Source organism: Syngnathoides biaculeatus, chromosome 18 (assembly GCF_019802595.1).
Source record: "Syngnathoides biaculeatus isolate LvHL_M chromosome 18, ASM1980259v1, whole genome shotgun sequence".
In the NCBI taxonomy this organism is placed as follows: domain Eukaryota; kingdom Metazoa; phylum Chordata; class Actinopteri; order Syngnathiformes; family Syngnathidae; genus Syngnathoides; species Syngnathoides biaculeatus.
Window position 1 is genome coordinate 10178872 of NC_084657.1, and position 20031 is coordinate 10198902.

The 20031-nt window shown below is 42.1% G+C and overlaps 1 protein-coding gene across 1 annotated transcript in view; it reads right to left on the bottom strand.

The window, feature by feature from the left end:
* The window catches only part of LOC133491755 (seizure protein 6-like), a 65204-nt gene that overhangs the window by 4576 nt on the left and 40597 nt on the right, over positions 1 to 20031 (bottom strand). Inside the window, exons 4-9 of the mRNA XM_061803316.1 lie at positions 14358 to 14550; positions 7922 to 8107; positions 6945 to 7113; positions 5676 to 5842; positions 5388 to 5582; positions 4628 to 4766 (exon numbers count right to left, since the gene is read on the bottom strand). Coding sequence (XP_061659300.1) covers positions 4628 to 4766; positions 5388 to 5582; positions 5676 to 5842; positions 6945 to 7113; positions 7922 to 8107; positions 14358 to 14550 — 1049 coding nt within the window. The remainder of the gene's footprint in view (positions 1 to 4627; positions 4767 to 5387; positions 5583 to 5675; positions 5843 to 6944; positions 7114 to 7921; positions 8108 to 14357; positions 14551 to 20031) is intronic.

The following is a 20031-nucleotide window of genomic DNA, read 5'->3' on the forward strand; positions in this document are numbered from 1 at the left end:
AATTTAGTGTGTCCAATTAATGTGGAATGTTTTGGGGATGTGGGAGGAAACCGGAGTGCCAGGAGAAAAGCCACGCAGGCACGGGGAGAACATGCAAACCCCAAACAGGGGAGGCCGGGATTTGGACCCGGGTCCTACGAGTCTTTCATAGAAGCACAGCGTCAGAGTCACTGACTTCAATTCCCTTGTATTAATTGTGTCACTGAATTTCGTGGACGAGAGGCACCAGCAGTCCATCTTCAAAACATAAACGGCTCAAAGCTAACTTCAATCCATACTGCACACTAGTATAAATGTTGTTGCAGCCGCATTGTTTCCCCCCCCCCCCCCCCAGACATTCTTTCAGTTCAAGGTGTGGTGTGTGTCGACCACTGGCCATGTTAACAAAGCTTCAATGCATAAAGGAACCTTATCAAGCACCAAAGGTCTCACAACAATCAGACGGCTGCAGACAATTTTGTTTATCTTCCAGTCAACCATCTTATCTGGTGTGATTGGCTTCAGCCTCTCAGGATCTCAAACATGCGGCTGCTGTGTTTACCTCGTTCTTCTTCCGTGTGGATCGTTCAGCACTTTTTTTTCTGTTTCCTTTACACACACACACACACACACACACACACACACCCAAATGATGTTTTTCTCACTTATTTTAGTCTACTTCATTCATTTAAGCAACACTGGCTTTTCTCCGGGCATTCAGGTTTCCCCCCCACATCTCCAAAACATGCATTAATTGGAGACTCTAGGTGTGATTGTGAGTCCGACTGATGTCCATCTCCTTGTGCCTTGCGATTGCCTGGGAACCAATTCCGGGTGTACCCGGCCTCCTACTCAATGACAGCTGGAATTTGCTCCTGCACTCCCACGTTAAGATAAGCGAATGAGAAAATGGATGGATGGATTTGGATGGGGAAAAGGTGTATTCTGGAATATGACGTTTGTGCCAACTGTCCTGGATCTTTTCAAAGACACCCTAAACTTCAGGGTTTGCCTTGCAGCTATAGGTGGCAAAAGGCTGTGAGGCGTACGTGCTAACCGGTATTTGTACTTCATTACTTCCCAGCACTGCTAATAAGGAAGTGCACTGCCACAGCTCAGCAAATTGACCAACAGATTCATCATTAACTCCTCCCACACACGACAGCAGGTTCTTAATGAGAGAAACAAGTGAGAGCTAAAGTTAAATAAACAACTGGAGAAAGTTGTGCTGCCTGCAACATTGTCCCTCATGACCTGTTCGACAATGTGTCGGTTCTGGTCTGGGGATGCCATGCACGGTAACGGTGTTGCTGTTAGGTTGCCAAGATAAGATGCTCAGGTAGAATCTCGGACCACAGGCTATTTCCATGTCAGCGGTTCTACGATGGCAGAGGTGTTCAGTTTATTGTCTCCTCCTGAATGCAAATCAGATCTGAATCAGCAACATGCATGGGTACGCTCTTTTAACAATTTTTAGGAACTGATCCCGGCATCATCTGTCCTCACACATATAAGACACTTCCTCATGTGTGGACAGACAGCAGTTCACATTGGGCAATTTAGTCTTAGCCAGGCATGAATGTTTGTGAAAAGCATTAGGAAGTCGGAGTACCTGGAGGGAAACCCAGGCAAGCTCGAAGAATGACTTTCAAGATACGCAGTGAACGACCAGAGTAGATTATTCAAGCCAAGAACCTCTCAGCTGTGAAGCAGACATGCTCAGCACTACCCTTAAAATTTCAGCAAACTATAGAATAATAAAATAATGTGATTGTGAATGCAGTTCAGTTCAAAATGCTCACGATTTTTCTTTCATCATTTTTACATGATTTGTCTCTCTCCAGGAATCAATATCGATTATCAAATGGAATATTTCATTTGGCAAAATGGGATTTCTGTTTTCCCTTCATTTTTGAACACTATGACAGACCTAATCATTGCTTTAAAGTTTCACACCAGTATAAGTAAGTAAGTTCAAATTTCCTTTCCGTTTTCCTTTTCCTGTCCATTAAAATTTTAGCACATATCAATTAAGTCATTAAAAAAAAACACTAATCTCGAGCTTTCACAGGACAAGACAAGTGACGATGACAACAAGTATTTTGATTGCTCCTTCTACACCTTAATAGAAGGAGCTTGGTACCTCACCTTAGTCAGACAAATTATTGTCATCTTGGTTTTGCAATTCCAGACAGCACAGACACGAGTCCGGAAAGCAAAGCGTCCTTCAGCCAAGACGTGCACCATTCAGGAATTTGGGACTACATCATTACATCTTCTCACTTGTAACGACAGCTTAGCGTCATGCAGCGCCGACCGATTTTCCTAAAAGCTTTGTATTCTGCCTTCAGCAGTGCGCTTGGTTTTTGCGTATTCAGCTTTTGGAAAAAGAAAAGGCATAAATGGTTGCATGACAATGGCATCGGCTGAACGGTGTACATCAATGAGCCTTTTGAATCTGACCTGCCAAGTCTAAAAAGCTCCAACATTATCCTGAAAGAATCTAAATTGCTTTCAGTGTCATGCTTTGAAAAGGAAATATTGTAATTTTTCCTTATATTTGACAGCTAAATTGCTGGCTTCTATTTCAAATAAAATCTCAGCAGGTTTCAAGTGGTTGTGTAGTACCGCCAGCGTCCACAAGAGGACCCCCCAAAGCCAATCCAGTGTACATAATGAAACAGCACCCCGTTGTGTAATACGGTACCGTGAAACATTTTCTTAAGCCCATGTGCAGGTGCAAATCAGCTGCAACCTCTCGTCTGCCGCCCTGCTAATTAGTGAGGAGCCAACCCTCCTGTTTGGCCTAAATTAATCAGTCCTCATTATGCACGCTGCTCCTCTGTCATTTTCAGCACAAGCGCGGTGATGAATGATAATATGGAAAATGTTCTCATTAAATTGAGGGGGTGTGGACCACATTCGCCCTCCCTTTCTCGTTGCAACAATGAGACTGCACTCATCCACGAGAGCCTCATGTCAACTCACACCCGTGTGACAGAAGCAAACATGTATAACCAAAAAACAAAACCAAAGTCGTTTTCTGCAATTGTAAAGATAAGCAAACGCTGTAAATTCCAGACAATTTCAACCTGAAGTGCTCTGGATGAAAACAAGATTACCACTCGTTTACTTTTCAGGTTTTTTTTTCCCCCCACCAAGGTGAAGTGGTTGACTTTGAACATTGGATATTAAACACTCATAATCACAGCAGCAAGTTGCATTTAAGTCACCCAGACCGACATTCTTCAGTATGAGAGACAACAACTGCCTCGTTTCACTTCTATGTGAAATTTAACACGGGAAACTTGCAAAGGTGAAAACAAAATGGTGGGCCAGGACTTGTGGACCTTATCGGAATGTGAAGATTTTTACTTTGTCTGAATTTGTGCTAAACTTTGACCAAGATGCACGTTTTACTTGGCAAATGAGAATATGTACAGTATTGTCGTATGTAGGAATCTATCAATAAAGTCTATACTATTCATCTATCCACTTTCTTTGCCACTTATCCTCACAAGAGTCATGGGAGGGATGGAGCCATTCCCAGTTGTCATAGGGCAGGAGGCGGGGTACACCCTGAACTGGTTGCCAGCCAGTCTCAGGGCACAGGGAGACAGACGACGATCAAGTTCACAACCACAGCAAAGGGCAATTTAGAGTCTCCAATGAATCCAAACACATTTTGGGGATGTGGGAGGAAACCGGCAATCTCCACACAGATTCGAACTCCAGTCCTCAAAACTGTGAGGCCAACGCTCCCGCTAGTTGCTCCACCGTGCTGCAAGTCTATCCTATATGGAACAGAATTGCATGAATGTCTAGGTGTGTACAGACGACTAGCATGCCCAATAACCGACAATAGCCTGTGATAGGGATTGTCTGTGAGTCAATTTTTCTACAGCCTGCAGCAGCAGTCCCGCTGGTTTAAATTTAACCTCCCTGTGCCCTCCTGTGTGCAAGTGCTTCAGGCAATAACAGCATCACTTATACATTATTATTATTTTTTTTTTTTTTGCCGTATATGGCAGCACCAAAGGAGAATCATTCTGATGAAGAATCACTTGTTTGTGCTTTGCCCATGGAGCGCAAGAATATGAGGAACATGTTTTACGATGTGGTCTTTAAACACTGTTTGGTATTATCGCGACGAGGGGAGAATGTGTTGGAGGGGACGTTAGTGTAAGAGTAATAGCTCAGGGAGGAACAATGTGCGCCCGTGCTGATGTGCGCCTGTCGAAAGTTGACATCTGTGTGCATGTGTGTTGAGTTCCAGTTGGGAGGGCTGGATAAGTGGCTCAGGGTAGTTCACTGCCAGAGCATATTCATTTCAAAGCCAACTCTGAGACACACCAGGGAAACGAGAGTAGGAAGGCTTACTGGCTAATCTGGTTGGAGAACGAGCTGGAAGCAAGGCAGAATGCTTAATGTAGAGGATGAAAAAAAAAATCTAATTAGCAACTGCAACTACAGAAACACTTTCCCATGTGCCCGTCATAGTGCGTCGGCGTGATCGGGGGTGGGAGAAAGTGAAGCGGAAGAGATGGCATGTGTTTGTGATGACGCGTTTAACGTCTGGAGGTCAGCGTGACCCCTGAGACCGCTCTGTGTGAGTTTCCGCCCGTACGCCCAGTGCCCAGCGCCTCACACTTGAATATCGAGCATGATCCTCTTGTCCTCTTCCACATGGATACCCCAGATGCAGTCCTGCCCCTTGTCGTAGGCCTCGGGCCAGTTAGGAGACAGCACCACACCGGCAGAGTCGGTGATCTCGCCGCTGCAAACGGCTGCGGCACAAAAGACGCATGCGTTAACAAGGCAGGTGAAGTCACCACTCGAGTTATAAGACAAATAATCTCACTTTTAAAACATTAAAAAGCACGACCAAGAAGTAAAACCAGGAATATAAATTATCCTATGCAAAGCTTAACCTGAAGTAAAACATGACAATTACACGCGGGCTTCTTCACATTGGGAAAAAAAAACCTAAAAAAATTCTGCCAGTAAACCACCAGGTGACCGTGACCCAAGAGGGTCCAAGTGATTTTTTTTCTCATTATCTAGGGCCCAGCTTTACAGGAGAGCTTTTCAATTTTGCTGTGCGGCAAAATGAACATGCAGCCTACACTAGCTTGCGATAAGGTCAGTGTAGATCGTGTGTGCGTGCGTGTGTGGAAATTTGCTATGGATGACATAGTCTGGTTCACACACTGCGTGTCCTTCAGGACCGTAGTTAACATGACTAATGTGCATTTTCATCAAAAAGACAAAAAGAATGAAATTATGGTTGTGTTTCTCAGCTTTCTTTTTAAATCCTGCAGTGATAAAGTACAAAATGAAAGGTTTTGGTCATCGGGTGGATTTAATTGCCTCAGAAAGAGTCCAAAAGGTTAAATCAGATAGCTCACCCCGACAGGCTGGCTCGGTCTCGTTCCACTGAGCGTTATCGGCATCTACGCACTCGATGACCACAGAGCCTTGCTCCAGCGTGTAACCCGGGTCGCACGAGAACTCCACCACAGCACCCACGTTATAGGTGGAGTCACTGCTGCTGAAATTGCCGTACTTCACAAAGGGCTCATAGCACATTCCTTTTGCAAAAGCTAAACGGGGGCACAAAAAAACAAAACAAAAAAAGGCTCAGTGGTTAGTAGACGATGCAACAGTTTTATTGGCAAACCGCACAAGAAACTCACCTTCGTATCTGATGGCTGCACCAGTGGAGGTCAGAGTCCCGTCTGTGGAAAACTCTACGAACAGATAACGTCCTGTGCTCAGAACTCCCTCGATGGGCAAATACTCTACTTCGTAGGAGTCGTACACTGGAGGGGAATCAATATTGTTGCCGTTCCTAATCAGCAATCTACAAAAGAGAAGGGATGATGAAAATAGATGAACGTTACCCTTGAGTGTTCAGAGATGCATAAAAGATGTGGAGCTGTGATAATTCTACAATAACATTGTCTGCCACCTCATAATGAGGTGAATGGCCATATATGTCATGACAGCAATTTATGCTTCCAACTTCTCACTTCTCTCTGTTGTAAATATATATATATATATAGTGTATATTTGCAAGACAGGGCACAGAGGGAAAACGACCACATGTATTGCAAAGGTGTTAAAGAAACCTTCTGACCTCAGATGTTTATTTTTTTTTGACAATAGAGAAGTGTGACCGTGATGCCGAAGAAGAAGAAAAAAATGTAATGATGAGCTAAGAACAGGAAATGGAACTGGGAAAAAAAAATTGCAACGTAGGAAAGTGGTCCAAGTATCTGTTTTGAGTGCTCAATACAATAAGGAATGTACGTGACAAGAAGAAAAAAAACTACAAAGAATAGAAAGAAAAGTGTTCATCTGGATATTTGTGATATGATAATAATAAGTTTGGGAGAGCCTATCCATTATGTTCGAAAAACTCACCTATTTGCATTTTTTTTAATCTCAGGTCAAAGCACTGTGCAATATACAAGTATTGCTTTGCTGCCACCTTGTGGCATCTTCAAGAGAGGGGAGGCGCTTCATCGCTGCCAGCCTTCCCAGTTAACATGGACAATTGACTTCTCAAGCTGTCAATGGCAGTGAATGTGTTAAACACCCACTAATTCAATAAAAAAGTAGTGATTTGATGTGGTCTCATGGCCTCTACGGACCATTATGAACCTTTTTTTTGTGTGTGTGTTTTTCAAATACTTGCAGACTTTCACGATATACGACAGGGCTCAATTTTTATCACACTGTTCACTGGAACGTGGGCAGCATAAAGATTAAACTATACAAAGCAAACGGCCTTCAAAGCTTTGTCACATGTTTTGCCTGCGTTGGCCTTGGAGGATTTAATTGTCTCTTTATCCTGTCGCCTTTCTCAGAAAAATATCTGCAAAGTAACTACAGGCATGCGGAAACCACATGCGGACCGGCCGGCTGGAGAGTGTGCGCATGTGCATGTGTATTTTATCCACCTGTCATCATCCTCTGCCAGAGCGACCTTCTCAAAGTGAATGTGCAGCCGTTGGTCCTCGGGGGCCTCCAGCACCCAGTGGCATGTCAGGTTGTTGCTGTAGTTGCCAGGAAATCCAGGAGAAACGATGCGACCGTGGGTGGCGTTTTTGATCATTCCGCCACACGACGCTGTATGGGAGTGTGGGAAGGAAAAGGACCAAATGAGCCACAGGAACCACACAAGCTGGAAGGTTCGGAGCAAACGTCTTCGGACAGAATGCGCGGACCTCCGGCTGACTGTGCGCCCGGTCCCCATTCAAAGTTTGATGGAGATTGGAGGACTCCGTGTGAGGGATTTGTTCAAAATGGCAGCAGCGCCGGCGCTATCGTTTCAGAGCAGCTGTACCAGACGCCGAGTAAGTCCGGATTTGGTCGATGAGCTTTTTTTTTTTTTTTTTACCACCGGGACAGGGAAAATCATGCAACCCAGTTCTAATTAAGGCGGCCAGGTGCTAAGTGCCTGCAGACAATAACTGCCTGTGCTGCTAATCGTATGAAAACACACTCATTTGGCCCCGGATTGTACACTAATCAACACAGTAGAAATGGAGCAAGCCAACACCTTTTGTTCATCAGAATTTTTTCTTTCCTTAAGAGATTCTCATGAGCAGGAATTTTAAATGAAATGGCATTGGATACGAATAAAGACTGCAACATGGTATTTGCGTGCAAATATTGTATATAGTTTACAGAGTATTATCATATTGTAAAGGCATGTCGTGGTAGATTTAACTGCGATTGTCGCAGTCAGATCGGGGCAGTTCCCACACAGGGACCACGTGAATGTGAGGGTTGTCCAGTCCTAGGCGTAGTCCGCTTTTCTTCAGTTTTCACCTCTCCGTGATCTTGAACCAGATCAGCTCCACAGGCAATCGAAGGCTGTGTGTGTGTTTTTTAAATGCACTGTATTTTTCATCCCCAGTATGTATTGCCTTACCAATGCATTGTGGCTCCTTCCCTCCCCAGTAAGGCGTGGTGGCGTTGCGGCAGGTGAGCATCTTGAGACCTTTCAAGCGGTAGCCAGTGAAGCAGTTAAAGTACGCTTCCCCACCAGCATAAAGGTGCGTCACGGAAACTTCTCCGCCGGCAGGCTCCTTGGGCGATGAACAGCTCAGTACAAAGGCTGAAGAAAGGGATGGGATGCAGAAAACATTTGTGGATATTGTGCGATTTTGAGGTTAAAAAGAAAATGCTGCAAATGAAAGTTGGATTTAATGCTAAAAAAAAAAAACATACAGTAGTTCTGATGAATATAGATATATATATAAAGCAATAATCACACAATAATGACACATGCAGCCAACAAAATGACAAATGCATATTCATAATATTCATAATTCCAGCTGTTTTCATCGAGTACCGCAAATATGTAGTCAGACAAGGCAATTTAGAAAAGTCAAGTCTTTAAGACGAACACTGTACAATGAATCCTGATTGCAAATGTGATATTTGAAAGATGAACATCCTGTGTATGTTGTCGTAGTCATGGTTCCCCCAGGTTAAGCCAAGACCCGATTGTGCCTCTTTGAAAATAAACGAAGAATAAGCAAGAGGACGAAGCTCTCTGGTGGGAACCAAGTCTAATGGAAGCTATTAAACAACTTCTCTTCCCGTCTAATAACCACACGGTTCGACCTCATTAGCGTCAGCCTTTTAATGACAGCACTACAACTTTTAAAGTCTGGGAAATGTGTGCGCACCAGAACAAGTAAACATAATTAGACCCGCAATGGCTTTGGACAATAAACGCTATTGTGTAGCAAGCAAAATTACAGAAATAGTTCCAACGTTGCACATACTTTCAGTACAACGACTTTATGCTTAATGAGCTGCTCCAAATAATTAATGACAGCTAGTATAATGGCGACAAAAAAAAAAGGGAACATTGAAAGATAAAAGATCTGCATGACTGCGCTCCTAAAGTTAAGATACAGTGGAATTTCCATACTTCACGGTCATTAAGTTGCAATTCACTATTATAGTCAAAGTCAATCGTAAACAACCTTCAAAAACATTTATGGCTGCATTTTAAACATTAACATACATCGTGTGCAAAGTCCAAAATAAATAAGGCCACAAAATCACATATTTCTCTGAGGTGACAAAACAATGTTATTTCTTTAGATATCGGTCTTTTGACTTGCCGTCCACCAGAATCATTTAATGCTAAGATGATTCGCGGTGTGTGTATTTGTAGAATGGCTACGTGGATGTTGCAGTTGGGCTCGATCCAGTCGCGCTGAAGTATATTACGTGCTTGCACTGAGAGCTTCTCCAGTGATTTGATTGACGGATTATGACAAATGTGGCTTTTCTCAAGACAAATATGGCAAATTCGAGTCCATCCATTCATGAGGGAAGCTGAGTGTTGCTGGACCGTCACATTGGAACACCTCAATCGCATCGATTGCCTGCATGCTTGCATACTCAAGTGATGATTGCTAAACTGCACAAAAGATGATTTTCTTTCCAGACACTCATTTAGGAGATGAAAACTTCATTTTATGAGACATATAACTTGGTATTAAACATGCCCGTCTCTGAAATGAACCTCAAGGGAAAATAGCCGTGAGTGCCTAATGGCCATAAAGCGCTTGTAAAAGTGCCGCTATCCCTTGTTTTAATTGAATGACTTATGTTTTTCTTTTACACAAAGCATTTCTTTTCCACCACTAATAAAGCTGCAGCCACCAGCAGCAAATCGGCAAGGCGCACCGGCCTTGGGTCGTCCGTTCAATTTGTCGTTTATCACTAGCTCCAATGAGCCTAGTTATTGCTATTATCTTAGAAGCATTTACATCCCTATTGAGCGAGCAGTGGAAGAGCTGCGGGCAAAACTTGAAGAGCCAATTCCAGAAGTATTAAATTTGGCGCCGCTTCCATTCCGCTAGATGCGGGGGCCATAAAGCGTGATTATTTAGCTATTACAAATAATAGCTGTACCGCACGGGCTGCCTGCGAGATTAGCCGGAGGAAGCGTTTGGGCCACAGGAAACAAAAGTACGGCTCCGCATTTCCAGGAACGGATTCGTTTGAGAGGAGGTCACCGAATCAGATCGGGTTCACTAAAGGTCGGCCTTTATTCCACAAAAAAAAAAAAAAAAAAAGAAATTCATCATTTTCTGTACGGTCGAAATGTGGGTCCACTGCATATGTAGATTATTTTTGTGAAATCTGCAAAATAGTCATCTTTTCTTTCATTATTATATCTGATTCAACATTAAAGCATTTCAGTCAATCGAAAAATTATTTGGATAAATGTCAGAAAATTTTCTTGAGTTTAAAATTGTATCCACCCTATTTGTAGTCTAAAATGTTTTTTGAGTAAATTTTGAAAAATTCTTTTATTTTGCTTCATTTTTCTATCTGATTAAACAGCAACGCATTTACATCATTTTCAAACTTTTTGGGTAAAACATTCTATTTTTTTTACATTCATGCACATAGTTTGTTATTGTTAGTCATTCATGAATGAGATTCTGCAGCCTCTCATAACATACTTTTAATTTTAAACAAATTGTTACAATTGATGGAATTTAACGTACAATTTGGCCATTATCAGAAATTATTAAAAAATATTAAACAACTGTGTTTGTATTTAATACAATGACTTGGAACAACAAAGCAGTGTGTAGAATCTTCAGAACTTGTAATGGCCAAGATGTGGCGTAATTATTTCAGTTCATTTCATTCATTTTCATTCCCTCCAAATTGTCATGATCCTGCCGCTCCAGCACGAGCTGTGCGGGTGTCCACGCAGGTGAGCCGATTGGGATGTGCACACCTGCGCCTCATGCAGCCTGATTATGCTGTGGATTTATATGACCGCGATGACAACTGGCCGGCGCCAGTTCGTTGATCTTCATATCCCGTTCGTGTGCTCCGGTATCCCTGATTGAACCTGTGTGTACCGACCTTCGTCCGTTCTCCGACCAACCTTGTAAGCCTGACTCCTTCGTTACTTCTGCCTGCTTCGATTGTTCTCCTGTGTACCGACTCCTGCCTGTCCGCTCACCTGCTCTCTTCGCCCGACGTCCCAACTACCGCTGCTGCACCGGACTGCCTGCTCGATCCCCTACCTCTGCATATAATAAAGGTGTCTCCTTGAACTACCTTGCATCTTCCGAGTCCTGCATTTGGGTCCTACTCTCGTTCCGATGGGACGTGACACAAATGAAGTTAAAATGCTGCAAAAGTCATATTCAATCAAAGATGACCCCGCAAAAAATGAAGCAGAGTCTAATTTGGTAGGGCAGATTTTAATATTTCACAGACAAGGCGCAAAAAGACTTCAGTAAAGGATATAATAGTTCACCAATGATTGCGTCCTTCTGAGCTGCTCAGAGCACATCTCCAATGGAAGATGACAGAGATTTTCAATTGCTTTTTTTTTTTTTAAATTTACATCTGCCAACAACTCACGATGCATTATGTTGTCAAAACAAATCCTGTTGAAGCTTAACGTTCCTGAACTTAAAAAAAAAAAAAAAAAAAAATCTTGCTACTGCCCTGTGTAAAGTGGAAAAATGAGTCACATGAACGTCAGATAAGCTGACGCATGGAGTCGTTGAGAGTGTGTGGGTCAAACTTTGTAGGTGTCCGTTTAAAAAGATGAGGTGGAGGCAATGTGAGCTCAAATGGTTCTGCTTTTAACGTTAGCACATTTATGCTGTTATACTGCAGATTTTCGCAGATTCAAAAATCAATTTCAATTGCAAATATTGTTGCCCAAAATATCTTATGCCAATTCAAAATATGAACAAGCTGAAAAATATTAATCAAAATCCTGGCTCCGCCCCTGGCCAGAAGGTTCTGGGCGAGAGACCGCAACGGGGAGTGTGGGGTACTGCTCTAGGTCCACAAGTGAGTTAATAAAGATTTGAGATGGGTTCAGACATTGCTGTTCCTGCTTTGTTTGAGCAAGAAACCAACATAACAACCAAAAATGAGTAATAAATACATTTGCTGGTTCACAAAGGAAAAAAAAATGCAAGTGGTTATACAGAGAGTTGTTTGGTTTTGCAGTGTTAGAAAATCCAACATCAAATGATGCCGTGGTAGCGTCAGACATGGTTCTTTATGAATTAAGCCATTTATATATGTATACTGTCTAAAAACTTGACCTTTAACATGGAAGTCCTTCTCTCTCTCTTTCTCTCTCACGCACACACACACACACATGCAGAGCGGTCTTAGCAGTGGAGTATCACAACAAAGTTATAAAGGCATCCATCAGTCGGTCGCAGGCGGTGCCGATGCTGCAGCGGATATTAATTACTCCGAGCCGAGCTGGGAGCAACACGGCACAACTCTGTCCGCCCGCTTCTTCCATGCTTGTCCAATCACATTTCTCACAGCCGATTATAAAGGACAAGGTGTCGCCCAAGCTCGGTGGGGAGATGAAGACAAATTGATATATATGCCGTGTCTCCGGTCCGTGCACCCTCCCCATTTAAAATCAGCGCAACAAAGTTTGCTTTCATGTGGTTAGATTTGATTTAAGTTTGACGTTGAAAGACACACATGAGCGGTGCTGACCTCTGGCAAGGTTGAAGCGTTCTAATTTAGACCAACAACAGACTGTGCCAATAAATCCAACTCAGGATTCAGGCAACTCACGGAGAAATTAAGAAATTTGTCGAAACATCCCTCACGATAAAAAGACTAATTAATTCTTGGATGTGCTTATCTAGATTTGCACAGGCAGTAATTCCTTCTCCCAGACATTGTTGCTACTTTTTAATGGAGTCTCAAGACTTACCTGTTCTGTTTGGCGTTTAACCGATTCCTTTATTACTCACTTAGACAATTATTTTATCAGCTCATTTGCTTATTCACCGTTGTTGCTCAGGAAATATTAAGAATGACGGCAACAGATTCGAAGAAGCATCCGGGGCCATTGGCGTCAGAAAAACTGTCTAATCTGATAAAAAAAAAACATGCGAATAAGGGCCATTCTTTCATTTATCAATAGCTAATTAATTTCAGTTCACAGCATGAGAGGAGCCATGGAAATAAGTTGTTTTGACAACACTTGTTTTCTCTGAATAAGAAAGAAAAAGTGACATCTGTAACATTTTTTTTCTTTGGCTTTCAGTTTGAATATTTAAATTAATAAAAGACGAAATTTGTGTAGGTTTTTTTTTTTTAGGTAAATGAAAAATTAAGTATTGGCTCAGATGACATACTGTAAATGTGGTTGCTTGGATTTTTACTTGTCAATCAAGTATTTACCTAAAAAAAATAAAATTGACACACAAAAAGTCCACCAAGTTTGGAGAGAACCACTCTCACAACACTTCTAAAATGACTGAAATGTATTAATTCGTTATCTACCATTTAGCCTCTTCTGGGGTAAAGAGTGAGCTAGAGTTCAAAGGTGACTTGTTCACCATGGACTGGTCACCACAAATAGACAAACATTCACACTCAAATTCCCACCAATTGGCAAATTAGAGTCGGCAGCCATGCAAGATGGGAGAAAGACTGGACATGGACGATGCAAACTCCACATAATGAAGACCAAACCAGGATCCAAACAAAATCTCACATGTCCAACTGGACAGGTCATTCCCCTGAAATGTATTGGAGAACCGATGGAGAACAATACATCGTCGAAATGCGACGAGCCATATCGTAACTGGACTGACCCCTCAATGTTATCATCAGGTCTGAACACACACAGCAACCAGCAGAGATGAGCTGATTTAGATCCCGTAGTCAGCAATGTTTTGCGCGATGCCTTTCATTTTAGAGCTGATGAAAGACTTGCCGTAATGTGCCGGAATGAATGTTTTGTTGACCGGCTCCACCATCAACCCAAATCGATGGGCCACGTAATTGGCGGCCACTTTGCGCGAGTGCTAGGATAAACAGACATTGTCGTAGAGATGGAAGATCAATGTCGGGCACGCACGCAAAGACACACACGCTTGGCAAGCTAAAGACAAATTTATGAGCCGTCATACGATATATGCTGCCAACGATTTATTCCAAGAGCTTTTTCTTGCTGTCACTAGTTCTTATTTAAGCACATTTAAAGACTTCTGTGTCGTTGAAGTGAATGAAAAACCTCCCTGAGGCAGTGCAATAATTGCAGCAACATGTGATATTCATTAGTAATTATTGTTCGACTACGGGTGTCGTGTTGAATTTCACTTTTGAAAATCTAAGAAGGCGAGCTCACAATATGCATCCAAAGATGTCTACTTTATGGCAATGTAGGGCATACTTTGGAGCAAAACAACAAGGTAATACTAATTGCACAATCTTGTAGTAATCATACTATAGTCCACCCAACGCGTGTAATTATGAGAAATTATAATAGCATCTGACCATTTCGTCATAGATGACATCGTGCACCATTGTCTCACCTTGGTAATGGAGCTGAAGGACTCCCGAGTTATGCTGTCGGTCGCTACGGAAACGGATGGAGATCTGGTTGCTCCGACTGAGCAGCACAAGCCCTCGAATTAAGACAGACTCATTGGCAAGAAGGAAGGCTTCTCGGCCACCCGTGTCCTCCACAGTCACTTGCTCCCCCTCCGACACGCTTGCATTCAGAACCTAAAATAAACCACAGAACATGGCTACACGTGGAAAAACCTTCCGATTGTTTGCATTTCACTGGTGTGCAATTCAACCATGCACATCCTCAGTCATTTGTCCCTTTTAAATGGATATATTTTCACCCATGAACCAGAAGAAAATCTGTTCATGTTACAGTAATTGTTAGACACATCATATGAAATCCCCGATCTCTGAACACATATTTTTTGCACAAAAGAAATTGATTTATCTGTCAGTATTGCACCACGGCCAAATGGTGTTATGTTTCTCAGCATATTGGTGAATACGTACACATTTTTCTGAATATTTCAATATAACTAACTTGTACTATTTTACTATTTATGTTTACTATAACTGGCTGGCTTTTCCCATACACACACACAACACACCTACAAACATATTTTATATATACATATATATAAACATCTGCTTTTATCACTTTGGAAACACAAATGTGCCATCTTGCAGAGAAGCCCACTTCATGCTCTGAAAGCCAATGGAGTCATTGTGAGCTCAGGTTTTGCCACGAGCTGAAAACGTGTCGTCAGCCAAGCGAGTTGTGCACTGGAGTGTCAGTGAGGTAGAAAGACTGAAAGAGTTGAGACAGTGGGCAGCGTGAGCAGCGGAAACCGTTGTGGAATGCTGACAAACGATCACGGGGGCTGGATGCCGTGCTGACAATAAGCGCAGAGAGGCTAATGGACTCTTCAAGAACTGAGTTTGGAGGTGACTTCTGGAATCATCCATAAGGTCAGACACTGAGATTGATTTGATTTTTATCACGGGCCACCATGACACTGCTCTCTGCTCAACTGCTGGTCTTCAAACCGCCAAACGAGGACAACATTTAATCATTGATTACAAAATAACCTCGAACAGGCATAGTGACTTCAAAAGGGAAAAAAAATGCAATAAGTCTCCACATTTTTTTTTTTAAGTTAAGTAATTTGGGTTGGAAGTTGAACCAAATTTTGTGACTCCGATTCCGTTATCATAACTGTTTATCGATCTGATTCCTTTGATTCCAATGGGTAAATAAGGAAAATGACAATATAAATCATAAAAATATTATTACCATTAGGTGTATTTTGTGATACAGTAACACAAAAGGTGATTCTGCAAATATTCAGATACTACTAAAAGCAACTTGCATTACCCGTCCTGCTGTGTTTGTGCTTAAAATATGATTTTATAACAAGAGATCACAACATCATCTGGCATTGCTGCCAAATACTGTATAAATAATCCGTTTGCCAGATCATTCTATGCATCTGATCAATGAAGGGGGGCACAGCTGCTAGAGTAATTTCTGTGACCTTTTTCACAGTCAGAGCTTTGACCGTCACAGCCATCAGCATCATTCATGATGGTTAAATAGCGTGATAGCTTGACCGGGTCTGATACCCAGTTATAAACGAGTGGAACAAATTGAGGGGATTTCTCAATCATTTATTGTGAAAGCAAATTTATAAAGCTAATAGACAGTAACATTTGAAATTATTGGCTGCTGAGGAGAGATGTCTTTAATGTTGTGCCGGCATGCATTCAATTAAATGTTGCTCTATTTGAGTGTCTTCCTGGGGGGTTTTAACATATTTGACATATCCTGTCAATTATCAAAAAAACAAAAAACCAGCAAAGATGACAAGAAAATGTGAGCACTTGGTTGAAAGAGACAAGGGAGGCTTACGAAGGACGCAGAGGGATGCAGCCAGCATGGAACATTTGGACTGCGCCCTCGAGGGCCCTGTCATCCGTCACCTTCGCTGGGACCTGTCACTGCAGCCGGCAACAGCTGTCCTGCTTCAATTATGAATCATTGGCCATGTCGGGCGACATCACACTGCCTTAAATTCGCTGGTACTCCAACCAAATGCCCAGAGGGACAGCTCTCTTGCTCACCTGTCCATTCTCTCACTGCCTATGTGGGTTCCTCTGCGCATTTTACTGCCTGACTTCTCCTTCGACACGATTGGTGGAGCTTGGATGACAATCAACATTTATGCGATGCGGGGCGAGTTCCAAATTGTTCGGTTGGAGGATTCATTGCTTCCATTTGAATGGAATTTTAGCGTAGTCATGGAAAGAATCAAACTTATACGTTAAGATTCTGTGGAATTACTGATAATTGATATTTTGGGACAACAGTTTTTTTTTTTTTTTAATACCCATGTATGTAGGCATATTGTAGCATTGCGTCGTATAATCTGTGTGTTGTGCTCCGGCAGTAATGTAGTTATTCCTTTTAAATCACATTCACTAGTTTGCTAGAATTTAATGATGTTGTTAATGCAGAATAATGCATTACTACCATGGACATTTTGTGCATAGAAGGCAAGTAGATGAATGGATTTTGTTCATATAAATTGTGTTGTTTTGACTGCAACAAGCTTTTACAGATATTATATTGCTTGGAATTCATGCAGTCTGTTATCACGGCTTTTACTTTAATTACCAGAGGTGGTCCGTATACTGTCATTAGTTAAATGATCTGCACTTTGCAACACGTGATTCATGTGCACTTAAAAAAAAAAATACAAATTCAAATGGATAGCACAAACACTTCTCATGGCCCCTGCCTCTTTGAAAGAAACAATATGTTTAACGCATCGCATGTTCGTGCGTAACGTGTAATTTGTAAGTAAACACTCTATGAATTAACTTTGCTAAGAGGCTGAGGCCCACCGATAATTTATTGTTCAAAAACATCTGCTGGGGCTCCATAATGAACATTTACAGTGACTCACAGGAGCCATCGCTGATGCTGAAATGAGGAGTATGTAATCAAACTCATCCCACTATACATGGAAATTAAATGACCCTGCGGCAGGGGAGGAGGGGCGGAAGGGGGGATAAATCAACATCTTTTGGATTCAGCAGCTGCGAAGACCTCATTACTATGACGAAACCTACTGACCGTTACACTGACGCGTTCATGAAGGGTACCCGCCTCGCCGCCCTCTAGTTTACGTGTTCATTTCTAAGCCACCTTCGGGTGCGGTTTTGTGAATGTCTTGATAAATTCATTGGGAAAAAAAAAAAAAAGACTCATTCCAGTGCTCAGTACGTGAAAAACATTATCTCAATCGAACAGTTACCTCCATACAAATAAGCCAGGGCCATTCCTCGTTTTACTAAAACAATGATTCCTTACCAACCTGCCAAAGCCCGAGTGCTAATGAGAATATGCCAGAGCCTGTGGCTGAATTCAAGAACAAATTGCTTGTTTTGACTCATTTCACATTTTGGCTGACATATGTATTCACTTGTGACAAAACCCCAACACCATATTCTTACCATGCTTTCAAACAGCGTATTCTGAAGTTTTCTTCCGTCCAGATAGTGAAAGAATAGAACCAATCATGCAGTACCACGAGGTTGTTTCTATTCTACATTATACTGTGTTTAGATTTTGTCCTGTGGTGCAGCTCCCATGCTAAGAGATGAGATTGTATTTGCCTTCATAACAATTGGGAGTTATATCGTTGCTTATTGTCAAAGCAAAGAGTCAGACGATACCGCGCTCTCTGCTGCTCCTGGTTGGGAATGATGCAATGGGTTAACCCTCCTTGTGAAAGCAGAAAGACAGAAGCCGACCCGACATCAATCTTCCACCTGAGATGAGCTCCTTACTTTCCAATAAACTGTCCCCGCTTTCTTCAATGCCTCTCCAGCCATGACATTTGAGTTTATTTACAGCAGGGTGCACTTCTCCATAGACTTCCATCCTTGCCACACGGATTACTTTTTGTATTTTCAAAGCGTGCATCTTTACTCTCCTTTCTCCATGGTGACACTGTGTGTTTGCGAGAACACAAGCCCTCTGCCAGGCCTCGCCCTCGCCTTTATGACAGCTTGATGGGTGCAGCGGCAATTAGTGTCACCTGAAGAGCATTCCCCTCAAAGATGGCTCGGCCTCATGAAAACTCATCTTGCCAAAGCCCTGACGCCCCTAAAAGCTCATCAAGATCAAACCCATCTTTACGTCCTGACTCACTCCCGAAAGGCACAACATGAAGAAGGCTTTCCTTCTACAGCCCCGTCATCTCCTTCCAAAACGGATTAACACAAGCGGTCGCCGGCTCTATTGCAAAGTGTCACCTTCTCATGAACAAATCTATTGTGTACTCCAGGCTGCAGTCAGTATATTCTCCTTTTTTAAGGCACCTGGGTTTGCACACTTTTCCTCTTTGCGTATTCTCCTGTCCAGAAACCTGTCGTGTGTAGCCTGGCTCCGTCTTGAGTTATTTTCAGAGAAGTGAAAATTTGCAAGTTACAATGACTACTTTATTACACAATGTAGCACTGTGTCATACATCCTCAGTGTTTTCTCATGAAAAGGTATGCAGAATAGTGAGAATATATATACAAAAACATAAGTGGTCTACATGTGAGATATTTTATACAGCATATACTGTACTGTATAATGTAGAGTTACGTATGCATTTTATTGATGCATTCAGATGTTATAAAAAATTGTTTATTGCCAGTATTGCTTGTAATTTCATTCAAATTTCCCTTTAAATGTCCTCACACCTTAACTATGTAAAACTTTAGAGCAGACTAAATGGAATAGTACAGAACAAACTTTATTCAGCATACCATAAGTTATCATAATTTTAGGCATTTTCAGAACTTCACAAAAATTATGGAAAATGTTCATCACTGAATTCTAAATAAAAGCTGTCAAAAGTCTCTTTTGCGTTTACATCAGGCATACCTCAATGTTTTGCCTAGTGTGTGTGTGTGTGTGTGTGTGTACTGTATCTTGAGTCGAGAGACGCGTTCATTGCTGTCCTGCTCATGTGACGAGAGCGCTTGTCATCAATTAACAGCAACAAAAGCAAAGTAATTCCCCGCCTCATCAGTCACGCTCAAGCAGGGTCAATGATGTGGTCATTTTTTTTTTTCCCCTTTGGTAAATATACACTGAAATTAAAGTGAGCGTGCTCGGATCGATGTGGCTATTCACCCGGATCTGTGAAGAGGCTGTGTTAAGTGTTAGTGCTGCTTATTAAAATGATTATTGATCGGAGTCAGAAGCGCCTTGTCACCGACGTAGCAACACCAAACAATTGTTAAACCTCTAAAGGGTTAGCTGTAAACATACAACATGCTTCATACACTGATGCACCTTGAGTTTAATTCCTGAAGGCCGACCGCATACCAAGCAGTGCGTTAAAACCAAGTATTCAGTACATCTATTTTCTATACTCCTCACAGTCTGGACAAAACGGCATTCCGACACTTCCTAAATCATTTTAGAGCAACACTGATGTGTTGTATTGGTTTTCTTTTAAAATTGCTTTTCCGGTATTGTCATATCATGCAATTGGCTACAATTATGTTGAGGTCAAACCGGATGAAGAAAAAAGCCGTCTTGGGTTGAATTAATCATCTGGAACTGTTGAGTCCCATTCATTCATGAATGCACTGGCTGAAAGTGCTGAGTCAAAACAACATGCATGTTTGATGCTG